Genomic DNA, 13,074 nt, shown 5'->3' on the forward strand with positions numbered 1-13,074 from the left:
TGCATTGTTTTCACTCTCTGAGTCAAAATTACACAAACCAGTTACCATTACCACGGCTAACTGTCTGCAGCTGAGAACACACCTGACTGACATGAGCTGTTTAGTGCCGTGTGGGACACACACACACCAGCAAAAACAAACGCAGGTTTCAGTTATTCATTCATTCATACTCCATCGGCTCCATCGCATTCAAGATGCCCTGTAGTTAAGCTCCCAGCCATTAGTGAAGTGAACACTGTACTTTAGCTCCTAGCCTTTAGCCTTTATTCACACTCTTTCACTTCACTTCCAATAAAAACAAAATCCAGCAAATCAATTTAGTGTCTGCTTTTCCACGGTTAAAATTCCACATCTTTCAAACACTATTCCTTTTACTCATATTTTAAACCAGCATTGCAGTTTAGCATCAGTACCTCCACATCCAGCCCTCACTAGTGGATTTTCGTCAGAAATTGTCTTCCCTAGTGATTAGTTGTGACTCTTGTATTTCAACTCATACTTAGGAAATCATAAATGAGACTGACCTGTGATAAAGTATTTAATAGAATCTTATTGTAGTATTTTTTTTTTTTTTTTTTTTTTTGGAGATGTAACGACAGTTTTACCATTGGTTTCAAGTATCGAGAGCCAAATTAAATTAAAGATGATATTTCCCTGTAGCAGAAGATCTTAACTTTAAAGAAAAGAAATTGTGTGTTAGTTCATGTTCTGAGTCTCCCATTATACTGTGAATGCAACAGTGGCCCGAGAAGACAGCATGCAGATGTTTTTGTGAGAGTGATAGCCCCATGCAGCATTGCCTGATGTAATAAGAGTATGAGGGTAGCTCCTCCTTCTGCGGCTGCCTCATGTAGAGGTGTGGGGGTTTAGAAGAAGCCTCAGTGTGGGAGCAGTCAATGAACACCCAGCCTGAACGTGAGGTTAATGGATAACATGTGGTTGTACAGGTTGTGCCATATAGCACTCTACTATCACATATTCATAGAAGATGAGCACTGGAAAACTCTTTTGTCAAGAAAGATATTGTAATCCAGCCACAACAGACTTGTTTTTGTTGCTAAATTATGATTGTCGAGCATCATCCTCTCACATTATAACCCGTTTAGTAACATGCTGTTTATCTCACTGTACAGAGGATCAACTCAAATGTTCTCTGAGATAATATGTGTGTGTGTGTGTGTGTGTGTGAAATGCTGGACATGTTGGAGAGCCAAATTCCTTTCCACTAGCAAATGACCCCAGGCCTTCTGCCCAGTCCAATTGCAAGTTCCCCCCCAGTGCATACTTAATGTGATGGAAATGTGTGTCAGTGTGAGTACAGTCTCATGATAAAGCTCGGATTTGAGATGCAGTAAAACGTTTTCACACTTAGAAATATTTGCCATGATAAATGCTCAGTGATGACCAAATAAGGGCTCATGCGAGTGTTAGATTACTTCTTGGTATTTGTACAAGTAGCCATGTTGTTCTCAAATCAGTGATCAGTATCAGACTCAACCTTTTTTTTTCTCTCTCTCTGATGATTTGCGGTAGTCTCAGGGCACGACTGATTTTCATGTGAATCCCAACAAAGCCCCCATTGTTCATCCGGCGCTGTGAGTGTGGAGTTTGCAGTTTTCGTTCAATCTCTGCTTGTTCCTGACAAAGTCTCTGAGTAATTCTGAAATTGCTCCAGTTGTTTGCAGCTATTTGAAACTGAATGGAGGAGAGCAGCGGTTTCCACCACTGCTACGCAGTGGTTTACAGGTCAGATGATCCATGGGAGAGGCAGCCACAGCAATAAATGAGCCATGCTTTGGTCCCTCTGAGCCCCTGTTTTAACAGGCATTTAAAACAGAGAAGTCCCAGCACATTTCCTGAAACTCCGCAAGGACATCTTGGCTTTCTTAGCTGTCTTGGTAGGACACTTACTCACAGCATTTAGGTTTTTGGCACCTGTGCTTGATGCCAGATATTTACCTTAGGAGTCATTTGTAACCTATGCTGCAGTGTTTTTACAAACCCGTGATAGGGGACTGTTTTAAGTGCTTTTGACTAGTGCGGTTGATAAATAGAGTGCCAATGACTGATCTGTTTGATGAGTCACACCCTGTGCTCCACTTACACTATGATTCAGCTGTCTGTCTCACAGAGTCCTGGTCTTATTCAGTCCCAGCTTTGTGTTACCTTCGCTCACAGTGTTTGCTCAAGTGTTATCTGCGTTTAATCTCATGAATAACTCTTGCAAATGACTGAAATTCAAATTCTAATTAAGTTGCGCTTAGACAGTTACATGCACAGTTGGACACGCAATGTTGTTATTCTTTGGCGCAAAATATGACAAAAATACTACTCCATTCCTCCAGTGTGGTCATGAGCAGACCAGTTGTATGGTCTGTGGTGCAGGCAAATGTTATTACAAAACAGTAACCTATTTTCTCACATTTCTGTTTGTGACTTAATGGGCTGGCATGCCACCAAACTGTAGCTCGTTCACTTTATAGAGTAAGCTGACACTGATATTGTTAGTATAGTTTGTTCTGCGCCTCGCCCTGCCGGGAGAGTCCATTGTGTACACAGAAATGTGTACGATCACAGTGTGGAGCCGAGGAGTGTCCACTCCCTGCGTAATACTGTGTGTTTGGGGGTGTGTTAGGGAGAGAGAGAGAGATCTGGATGTTTGTAATCAGAGGAGTAGATTAGTACCCTCCAGTACATAAGCAGCTATACAGACATATCATTTTCCCAGCAGGCTCTCATTACAGTATCACTTCAGTTTAATGGAGTTGCAGCACAACATGGGGTCAGACTAAGCCTTCTTATTCTGCTCCTCAGCTTTAATGACGCACAGAAAATCACTCCAGTAGGCTAATTTACTGTGTGTGACACAACATAACACTCTAATGATCCCAGGCAGCGTATGCTGTCTGCGTATGTGTGCACGGGCGTCTGTATATACCTCAGACAGGTTCAATAATTAACCTAAAAATAGATAGGTGAACAAAGCTCTGCCTGTAGGTTAATCTTACATGTTTTTAAAACACACGCTCATTGTTTGACATGCTGGGTTAACTAGGTTTTCCACTTACATACTCAGGAAGAAGGAACACAGCTACCAAGTAGATTTTTGTTCTCTCCCTTTCTACTGACAGATAACGCTGCTTTTCTTTCTTTTAAAAGTTCCCCTCATGCATTTTGACGCCATCTGGCTCTGTTTTTATTCTTCACTGTGGTTTCTTCACTTTCTCACAACCTTTTTCAGACCCTGCCAAAAAGCTATTCTCAGAGTGCATGTCTGAATAGACATGGACTGTGGTGTTACACAAGTTTTTTTTTCTCTTTATTGAAGTTGGCCCTCTGCCAGGTGACATCAGGGAGAGCTGTGCAGAGCTTTGCAATGTTCCTTTTCTTTCCTTTTCTGCTATCTTTTATTGACTGAAGTATATCTATAGAGCAGTAGCAAAGTCTGTGCTAAAGTACCCTCCAGTGTACCAGTGTAGTGTAGTACCAGTGTTACTTGTCTGTAACAGTCTGAGTCTCTGATCTATATAATCTGTGTTGTTTATACTTCATTTCTAATGCCTTATTTTGCTATACCATATGTTTAAGCACATAAGATGGGATTAAAATGTTGTCAGTTTCTATATTCTGGATTTTTACAAATCAGTATTTGACAAAAAAAGAAACATTTGTACTTTAATATGTAGCTCGTCACAATAGTTGAACAATTTTATTGGTAGATTCGGAGTCTGTAACGGTGACTGTCCTCCTCATCTCTCACAGCAAACAGTTAACATGCCAGGACAGTGACTCATCAGCAGCATTGTGTCCAGACGTTTCAGCTGGGCCTACTGGGGCCTGTGGGGCCCAGTGCCAACAGAAACTGTTTTGAAAAAAGGGAGTTCACTTGAGCCGGCTTGTAGCGACCTTTGACTTACCTTTCAGGACTTGTCTCTTTTCGGACTAACCAGACAGAGGCCCTCTTGTGCCCCTGACACCCTTTACTGCCCTGTTTACCCCTTTTGGACCCCACAGCCTCATCTGTTGAAAACATCTGTGTGTCTGTGAACAGCCTGTGGCCCCTCTGCTGACGTTACATTTGAGTTACACTGATAAGTTATTTCATTCCCACAGAGAAGGAGAACCCGTATGAGGATGTTGACCTGAAGAGGAAGAGTTTGGGTCGGAAGTCCTGTCTAGCGGAGAGCAACAGATGTTGGACCACCATGGACAGGAAGCTGAACTCTCCGCCTCAGGTATGTCATGAGCCTGTTGGGATCAACGGTACTGTAGTAAACATAACACATACAGCATATTTCCCTATGGCAACATGAGTCCTCTTGCTGGCTGTCAGTGCTGAATCCTGGACAAGATCTTCTGAAGAATCTCACACCTCATTTGTGGCACTACAGGAAACGGTTTCATATATTTAGACCCCGAGATTCTCCACAGAAACACCATCTGCGGATTGCTCACTTCAACGCTGAACCACTTGTCTCACAATTGGAAGGGAAGACGCTCATGGTTACTGCTGTGAGAGCATGGTTTAGTACTTCCATCAAATACATTTTCCTGAGGGGTTGTAGGTCTAACAACGCAAGGTGGTTGTAACTTCTTCTGTTACTTTTGTCCCTACAATATTTTAAACTTATTGGTTATGCAGAAATGTCTCGTCTTGTAGAGGCATTTTTGCTAATTTGTTGCTGTCAGGGACAAATGCATTGTGTTTCTGTTTTCTTGCGGCTGTTTCACAATAAAAGCCACCCTGAATTCCCCTGTTTGACTGCATTTAATTAGCAGTAACTTAACACAGCTCTGATACGACATAAAGAGCATAAACAGTAAACGGTGAGGCTGATATCAATGAAGTATAATTAGAAACCGTAATGTTGGATTGCATACAGGATTCATTTCCTATGTTTCTCTCTCTCACTAGTTACCTTCCAAACCCAGCAGCCAGTCCCTCCGCCTCCCCGGTCCGAGTGACAGGAAGAGCCACAGGCTGTCACAGTTGACCAAACGCTACAGCCACGATGAAATGCTGCTTCTCCCCCCGCAGGGTGTATCGTCTTCACCTTGTGGCCTGCTGGATGATAGCCTCTGTAGCACCAGTGATACCCTGGCCTCACATAGGCACTGGAGGATCCCCAAGGTACACACTCCTAGATCCTACACAAACACCTACACTAAGTCCTTGCTGAGCTCTAACTGTGTTCTCTTCCCTTTCCTGCTTCGCTGACAAGCTCAGGTTTCTGTAGGGACCAAGTCAGACCCAGAGCAGCTCTAGATCTCTTGTAATTCCTTTGTTTGGAAAAGATGTCTTTGAAACACTGTGCCTCAATGCGTGTAATTACTCCTAGTGTTTCACCTCATGTGGTACCTTTTCTCAAGAACTCGCCTTGATGCTTTTTAGCTCTATTTTTCCACAACCCTTAAAGCACAGTACTGTATTATTTTTGGACAGGTAGCAACCTTTCTTCTATACTATAGGATCAAAAGAAACACCACTTCAGATTCCCCAATAGAGAATTCCCTCTTTCCTCTGTTTACAGCTGGTCCAGAGGATCAACTCCATTTACTGCACTAAACGTGGGAAGAAGAGGCTGAAGAAGCTGTCCATGCACAATGTTGAGACTACATCTCTGAGAGGTGAGGGCTCTCTTTATTCCCCTTTATCCACTAGCCAGATAAATATTTGTGTCTCACCCACCCACATAGATTTCTTGCCGTGTCGTCCACATGACATAAGCACATGTTTGTGAAATTGCCCTTTGACATGTGGAAAACTTTTTTTGTCTGTCTCATGTCTGCCTCCAGATGACAACAGTGAGAGTGAGAGTGACTCTGATGACAGGTTCAAAGGTGAGTGACCACAGGATTCATTGACAGGGCTGTTTTTCTCACTGCTTGTGCAACAGCTTCCCAGTTTTGTATTAAAAAGTGATCCTGTGTGACCGGATAGATCGCGACATTGTAACTGAACTATTTGCCGTATGCATGGATTATCAGCAGACCACACAACACTTATCAGTTAGTGTTATCAGATGTTTTCTCTTTGTTTCAGAAAAAAGTTAAAGTGGCTTACACCAAGGCCATTCACTTCCTGAATGGTTGAAGGTTTATAGCCTGTGAGCCTTAGATTTACACAGAGAGCTGCAGAATATGAATTTTGTTTAGACAGTGAATTGCATCTATTGATGTTTGCTTCCCTCCTCAGCTCACACGCAGAGGTTGTTGAAACTGCAGTCCATCCTTCGACGGGCCCCCAGCTACCGCACACTGGAGCTGCAGCTCATTGAGTGGCAGGAAAGAGAACTCTTTGAGTATTTTGTGGTTGTTTCTCTAAAAAAGAAACCCAGCAAAAACTCTTATTCCCCAGAGGTCACCTACCAGTTCCCTAAGGTAAAAGCATGACAGCAGTAACTGAGCCAGTCCTCTAAATAAAACACATTGAAGGACCTCACCAGGGTTTTAAGTGCTTTAGTTCAGGGATAACAAATCACAAATGTTGCACAGATATGTTGCTGCTGACTGTTTTCCACAGCTTGCAATGGGTCAGAGTCACGTTATTATTGTTGTTGTTGAATGCTGTTGACAGATAACACATGACACATAAAATGCAGTTTAAGAATGGATGGTAAGTTCTGAAAAAGGTCACCTTAAAGCCAAATTTAATTGACTTGTAGTTAAAATAAATAGAAATAAATAAAATGATTTAGATAATAAAAATCAAAAAAATAAATCTTGTGCATGTGCATACACACCACGCCTAATAGGTTTTACAGCAACAATGGCAGCAGCTTTCTTGATATTGTGAATGACAGTTAACTATTATTGGACAGTCAGAGAAGGTGATCAAGATCAACGGTTGAGTTTCAGTTTTCACAAGCTAATATAATCCAGTTAAGTCATATTTAGGTCACCTGAAAGCTGTAAAAATGAATGCCATGGATAAAGCGGGGCCACGGTGTCATCTAGAAATAACATGTTTGAACAAGAGTTCATTACGTTGGCTTTTCAGCGTTTTTTCACCGTGAGCTTGTAATCATGTTTTCCTACAGGCTGAAAACGAGGATGACGCTGTTTTATGTAGGATTGTGAGCCATGCCTGTAATTAAGGTTTAATTTGAAAAAAAAAATAAAATAAAAAATCTAAAAGGTTTTCACACCTTATTGTGCCAGTTGTTGACAATGTAAAATTGTATGGGTAATTAAGATTTACAGCCCAGGGAGTGTTAGGAGGATGTTTTTAGTTAAAAATAACCAGGATCCATTTCTGTGGCAGGGAAGTGTTTTTAGTTATTCAAAGATATTTTTTAAAGTTATTTAAGATCTGGTTCAGCAGTGACGTCCCTCGGGATGAGTACGTCTCTGCCAGCCAGAGGAAACACTTGCTCTGTTGTTGACTTAATGAGGACTGAAGGGGGCAAAGGCTTAACCTTGTGTGGGAGAAATGATAGCCTGGTCATGTATTGGTCACACTGACGTCCATGAGGATCTTGGAAAAAGAGGACATAGTTATCGGAAAGGGTAATGAGCTGTCTGAAACTTCTCTCCTCTTCTCTCCTCTGTTCTCACAGCTAGAGAGGCCCACAAAGCAGATGAGGGAGGCAGAACAGAGACTCAAAGCCATTCCTCAGTTCTGTTTCCCAGATGCAAAAGACTGGAGTCCAGTGTCTGAGTACAGCAGGTATGACTGAGATATCTTCTAAAAGCACCTATGGAGAGTATCCCCGAAATGTTTGGAAACATTTTCTGCGTGGTCCCATGTGTGAATGGCAGCGGGGACTGATACCATTCATTAATTTTCCACCTCAAGACCTCGTAACATTCAGGGAAATATGCGTTGTGAATGACAGCAGTAACATTAGAGGGATAAGCACGTTCGTCTGACGAAAGACATTTTCACAAGGAGCGAGTGAACCCGTCACAAAACTTCACTGATGTAGCTGGACAGATTCAGAAATAAGGGAGCTCTTCCCTGGTTTGTGCAGGCACTAACCCAAGCCTTGGCTTGTTAAATATTACATATATGACATAAAAACAACGGCACGAAAGCAGTGCCTCACCCGCCCTGTTCCTGAAAATAATAAGGGATGTCTTTGGCCGCATACATGTACATCCAGCCTTGCCCCATTTTTTTTTCCTCTCCTTCTTCTTCTGCTGAGTTTTATGGCGGTAGACGTTTGTGAGTGTTGGACTGGTCTTTTAAAGGGGACTTGACTAAAGAATAGTCAAAATCAAAGCAGCAAAGACTGAGACCTTTAGCCCATAGAATAAAGCCATGAATAAATAGATTAGATTATCCAATATTTTTCTCTTTCATCAAAGTGTCCTTGCCTGGTAAACGCCCACATAACTTTCAGACACATCCCATCTTGTGGCCTTCTGTAATTGAGATACCCCTGACGACATCATTGAGGTAATTTTCTCTCTGACTTTTGAAATCTCCTCCAAAGCCACAAAGGACATTTTTCAACTGTCTTGACAGGCTCAGCGCTGCTTCTTGTAATGAGTAAATCCGCCTTCATGAGTTCCCCTGTTGTTACAGCGTGCAGTTTCATCTGCTGCTAAATGTGAGAATGAGCGTTGAAGAGGGATATAATTTTACTGTAATGGATAACAACAGAAATCACTTCTGTCTACACAGCATATTTTGAATGATAATTTTATGCTGTTGATGCTTATCAACACAGCTTATCTTCACGATTATTTTTCAAAAACCTCCATGCTCGTTGGCCGCATGCAGGATAGAAGCTTTTATCGTTGTGCTACAGCTTCTACACCACTTCCTGACTGTAAGACCCAACTAGCAGGTGTTAGGTGCAGCCCTTATTCTGGGCTCTGTGTCTCACTTCTATATGTATATGTTTGTGCAAACTGTCCACATGCCTGTGTGTCTTTGTGTTGATTCTCACACGTACACATTTATTTTGTTTTGCTACAGTGAAACCTTCTCCTTCATGTTGACTGGAGAGGATGGCAGCAGGAGGTTTGGGTACTGCAGACGCCTGCTGGTAAGCCACTGTTGAACCCTCATGCTCTGCTCCCTGTTCACACCCTGCTGAGCCCTGTTTGTTGTGACAGACATGTGAACATGTGATATCGTTTTCCTGTGAGGCCATTGGTGTGTTGCGTGAGCATCCAGTGTGTCAGCAGGAATTCAACATGTAAAGCCAAAAAAAAAACAAAACAGAACTTGTTAAAGGCAAACAAAAAATATTCCCCTGCTCATCTCATCATGAGTGCTGATCAGCATGATGGTCATGCACAGGGACTTCTCAGCCTTTTGCTGTTCACGTTTGCCCAGGAAATACCTCTGGTAAGCACTAGAAACAGAAACATCTGGAATAACAAACATTCAAACCACGTTGCTGCCTGAGAACAGTGACTCCAGTTGCTGCAAAAATGCATTAAAGTGGTTTAATATTAAATATTAAAATCTGTCATTATAAATGTGTTTTGGAATTTGATATAATCACACATGATCCCACATACCCTTTAAGTCAGTGCTAACATTGCAGACCTTCAGTCTTTGTCATAAAGTGCCTAGAAATATTATGATTTATGATAAAAAACCCAGTTAGGATTGACTCATTCAGTTTAACAAGAATTTCTCAGGAGAGGCCAGACAAAGAGAAACCATGAAAAATCCGAACTTTGTCATTGTGGATCATTTCCTCTTCATAATGAGGCCGGAGAGGGCTTTGAAGTTTTCTGTTCAGCTTCCATTTAGCTTGTGGGCAACGAGCATGAATGTGTGGGATTCTGTGAATGTGGTGGTGATTTTGTTTACCATTTGGCATATTTGAATATGTTTACAGCGCTGCATTGTGTGTTTTCATAGGGTCTGCTGGCAGCGTCTTTATTACAGCGTATGTGTATATCTGCCGGATAACAGAGGGACAGTTTGTGAATTCTTTGACCAGACAAAAAATATTTTTCTACCCTGTTGATCCCAGATTCATCTTGATAGAGGCAGATTTTAATGAAGGTAGAGGAAGAGGTGAGCCGCTCTCCTTCAGTAACTTTGTTTCCTCCCTGCTGTCCGACCAGCCGTTGGCAGTAACCAAGCATTCCTGAGGACTTGAATCAAGCTCCACATAGTTGATTTAATCATCCATTTGGAAAAGCGGAGGAGAAACGGGGAGAAAATTGTATACCTAATATGGACAAGTGGATTGGTGTTTGAGTGCTTGTGTTCACTTGTGTCTGTGTGTTTGAAGGCCTGTGTCTCAGAGCACATAATGGTCTGTGACTGTGCAGAGGAAGGTAGATACGATCAGCAGGAGCAGATAAACCACCTGTGCTTAGGAAGCTGGTGCATGAAAGACTTTCACCTCAGATCTGGATTTTAAGATTTCACCTACAGTATGTAAACAATCTCAGTACAAGTTATATTATGATGATAATATAACTTAATAATAAATTGAAAATAACATGCTGTAATGATGCAGCTCTTTAGATATACATTTGATCCTCTCCTGCTCTGGTTCTGTAAACTTTAAAGGGTTACCCATCCACTGATTTTACGCAAGAAGCTCAACTTACTTGTTAAGGAAGCCTGTGAAAAGAGAGGTATAATGACTGCTGTGGCTCTGCAGGAGCTTCCTGAAGCCTGAAAACTAACCCTAATTAAGTCATCAAGGTCATATCAGCTTTGGCTGGGAGAGTGCAAACCTTTAGCAGGAAAGTTTGTGTTTCAAACTGTGGTTGTGGTATTTGAAAGATGTGAACAGTTACCAGGGATGGAGGCTCTGACAGAAGTTGGGAAATGCAGGATCCAGTCATTCATTTGGGGACTTGACCTATACTTGAGACTAAAAGTGAAGATGTGTGGATTCATGGGAGAGCAATGCTACCTTGCTATATTGCCTGAATACTCCTTTAAATGTGATTGCAGACAGTTTACAGAACGCCTATAAATGTCTCCCAATGTGTCCAATGACTCTCTGTTGCTTTCTCTTACAGCCCACTGGGAAAGGACCTCGCCTTCCAGAGGTGTACTGTGTCATCAGCAGACTGGGCTGTTTTGACTTGTTCTCCACGGTGAGTTCAGCCTGTCACATGCACGCGTGTGCACATTCACACAAACAAACACATGTACTGCAGCCAGACAGCTACAGCAACAAGGCTGTGTTTGGTATTGTAGCTGCGGATAACCCATCTCACAGCCGAAGTAAATGACAGACCTTCCGCTGTTCATTGGTAAACCATATTTCAGTCTGTTTTTTAACTTTCTCAGTGTAATTGTTTCCTTCACTTTGGTCCCATTGGTACTAAGACAGAGCAGGGCAGTCACTCTTTTTGAGCCTTATCTGATTACTTACTGATTCAGCCTGACTGAAACAAAGTGGCAGTTATATTGCATAAAACTGAAGCACAAAGGTGGGCCTATTTATCAAATACAGTGTGCAAACAGGCACCATAGTCATTGTTTCATAATGCAGGCCTTGTGAAATGCAACTGAGCTGTGATTTAGGAAAAACATTGAAAATCTTTATCCTGAAGTGGAAAACCTGAACTCTTTTTCTGTTGTTGAGTTAAAGCAGAATAGAGGTGCCATGCAGACAAATTTTAGCTTTTTCGTTTATCAAAGAAGTATTTTTGCCAGCACCAGTGTTTGTTTAGTTTCAAACCATGTGATATTGACACATGCAAGAGCGCAAACGAAAGCCTCAATTGTGTCCATTTTGAGGACAGCAGTAAACCTGAGACAAAAAACGAAATGAATCTTTTTTTTTTTTTACAAATGCTTCCTTGATAAAAGGGAAAAGAAGCCGGTGTTTGATTTCAAAGGGAGGTGTGTGTGAGAGACACAGACAGACAAACAGAGAGATGGAGAGCACGAGGGAGGTGATATCATATGACCTTGAAAACAAGTGATTCTCCAATCAGCTTTCCAGACAGGAGGCAGCCTGGACCAAAACAGGCAGACCGGCACACTGGGTGGAATTTTCCAATCACACAGGCATGGAAAGTAATTCATTTGCTATTTTTCAAAACAGAAAACGAATACTGAGTTTCAGACAATCGGTACAAGTCAAGCTCGTCAAGTCAGTTTTATTTAATAGCCCAAAATCATGTTTGTGCCAAATTTGAAGAGGTTCCTTCGGAGTATTCCTCTGGCGACAGCTATCGCTGGTGCAGAGGCATAGGAAACCCAAACAATATGTTTCCATTAATTGTTGTCATGGTCAGAAACCTTGATTTCTGTGCACCTTTTTTGTCTCGCTTGGCTCCTCTCATTTTAAACCAGATCTCCAGAGAAATGTGTGCTGTTGATATTAAACTGAAGTATGTTAATGAAACTGGGCTCTGTCCTGCCATGTTCAGATACTGGATGAGGTGGAGAGGCGGAGGGGTGTCTCAGCAGCCCTGGTCTATCCCTTCATGAGGAGTCTGATGGAGTCGCCCTTCCCTGCACCAGGGAAGATTATCAAAGTTAAGACCTTTCTGCCTGGTGCAGGAAATGAGGTCAGTTAGTCTGAATCATTTTCACATGCGCCTCACAGTTGATTTGATTCACAAACTGTAATGTTGATGACATTAAATTTCCCTTTTTCTTTTGGTCAATCAGGTCATTGAGCTGAGGCGACCCAGCGACTCCAGACTGGAGCACGTGGACTTTGACAGTCTGTTCAGTTGCCTCAGTGTACGGCAGGTGATACGAGTCTTCGCCTCCCTGCTGCTTGAGCGTAGAGTCATCTTTGTGGCTGATAAACTCAGGTGAGTCACTGTGAATACTCCTTGTCCCTGTGCAGTGAGGGGTTACATTTGAGGAGTGTGAGAGTTTGGTCTTTGTTTGAGCCTCTGTATATATTTTACATGGCCAAAACAAATATTGTGCTATATCAGCAGGTGATTCTACTGTGGAATAGACGGTTTCCTATATTTTTGTTGTAATGTAAGATTGCACAAGGTTTTCTGAGAAAAATGATGTAGTCTCTCGGAGCCCCAAATACCAAAAGTTCATTTAAATTTGCTGATAGCAATCATGGAACTGTTTGATTATGATTTTGAGTCAGTCAGTCAATCCGCTGCCTGTTTTGACACCAGAAAGAAAGTGGGTCACACCAATGGGAAACACTGACA

The 13,074-nt window shown here is 42.1% G+C and overlaps 1 protein-coding gene across 2 annotated transcripts in view; it reads left to right on the forward strand.

The window, feature by feature from the left end:
- The window catches only part of dennd2b (DENN domain containing 2B), a 43,997-nt gene that overhangs the window by 19,993 nt on the left and 10,930 nt on the right, over positions 1 to 13,074 (forward strand). For both annotated transcript variants that reach the window (XM_046388020.1, XM_046388013.1), the window contains exons 5-14: positions 4,114 to 4,235; positions 4,916 to 5,131; positions 5,532 to 5,628; positions 5,797 to 5,841; positions 6,197 to 6,381; positions 7,560 to 7,669; positions 8,927 to 8,996; positions 10,951 to 11,028; positions 12,316 to 12,456; positions 12,560 to 12,708. In XM_046388020.1, the coding sequence (XP_046243976.1) occupies positions 4,114 to 4,235; positions 4,916 to 5,131; positions 5,532 to 5,628; positions 5,797 to 5,841; positions 6,197 to 6,381; positions 7,560 to 7,669; positions 8,927 to 8,996; positions 10,951 to 11,028; positions 12,316 to 12,456; positions 12,560 to 12,708 (1,213 nt within the window). The remainder of the gene's footprint in view (positions 1 to 4,113; positions 4,236 to 4,915; positions 5,132 to 5,531; positions 5,629 to 5,796; positions 5,842 to 6,196; positions 6,382 to 7,559; positions 7,670 to 8,926; positions 8,997 to 10,950; positions 11,029 to 12,315; positions 12,457 to 12,559; positions 12,709 to 13,074) is intronic.

This window comes from Scatophagus argus, chromosome 1 (assembly GCF_020382885.2).
Source record: "Scatophagus argus isolate fScaArg1 chromosome 1, fScaArg1.pri, whole genome shotgun sequence".
NCBI classification, from domain to species: domain Eukaryota; kingdom Metazoa; phylum Chordata; class Actinopteri; family Scatophagidae; genus Scatophagus; species Scatophagus argus.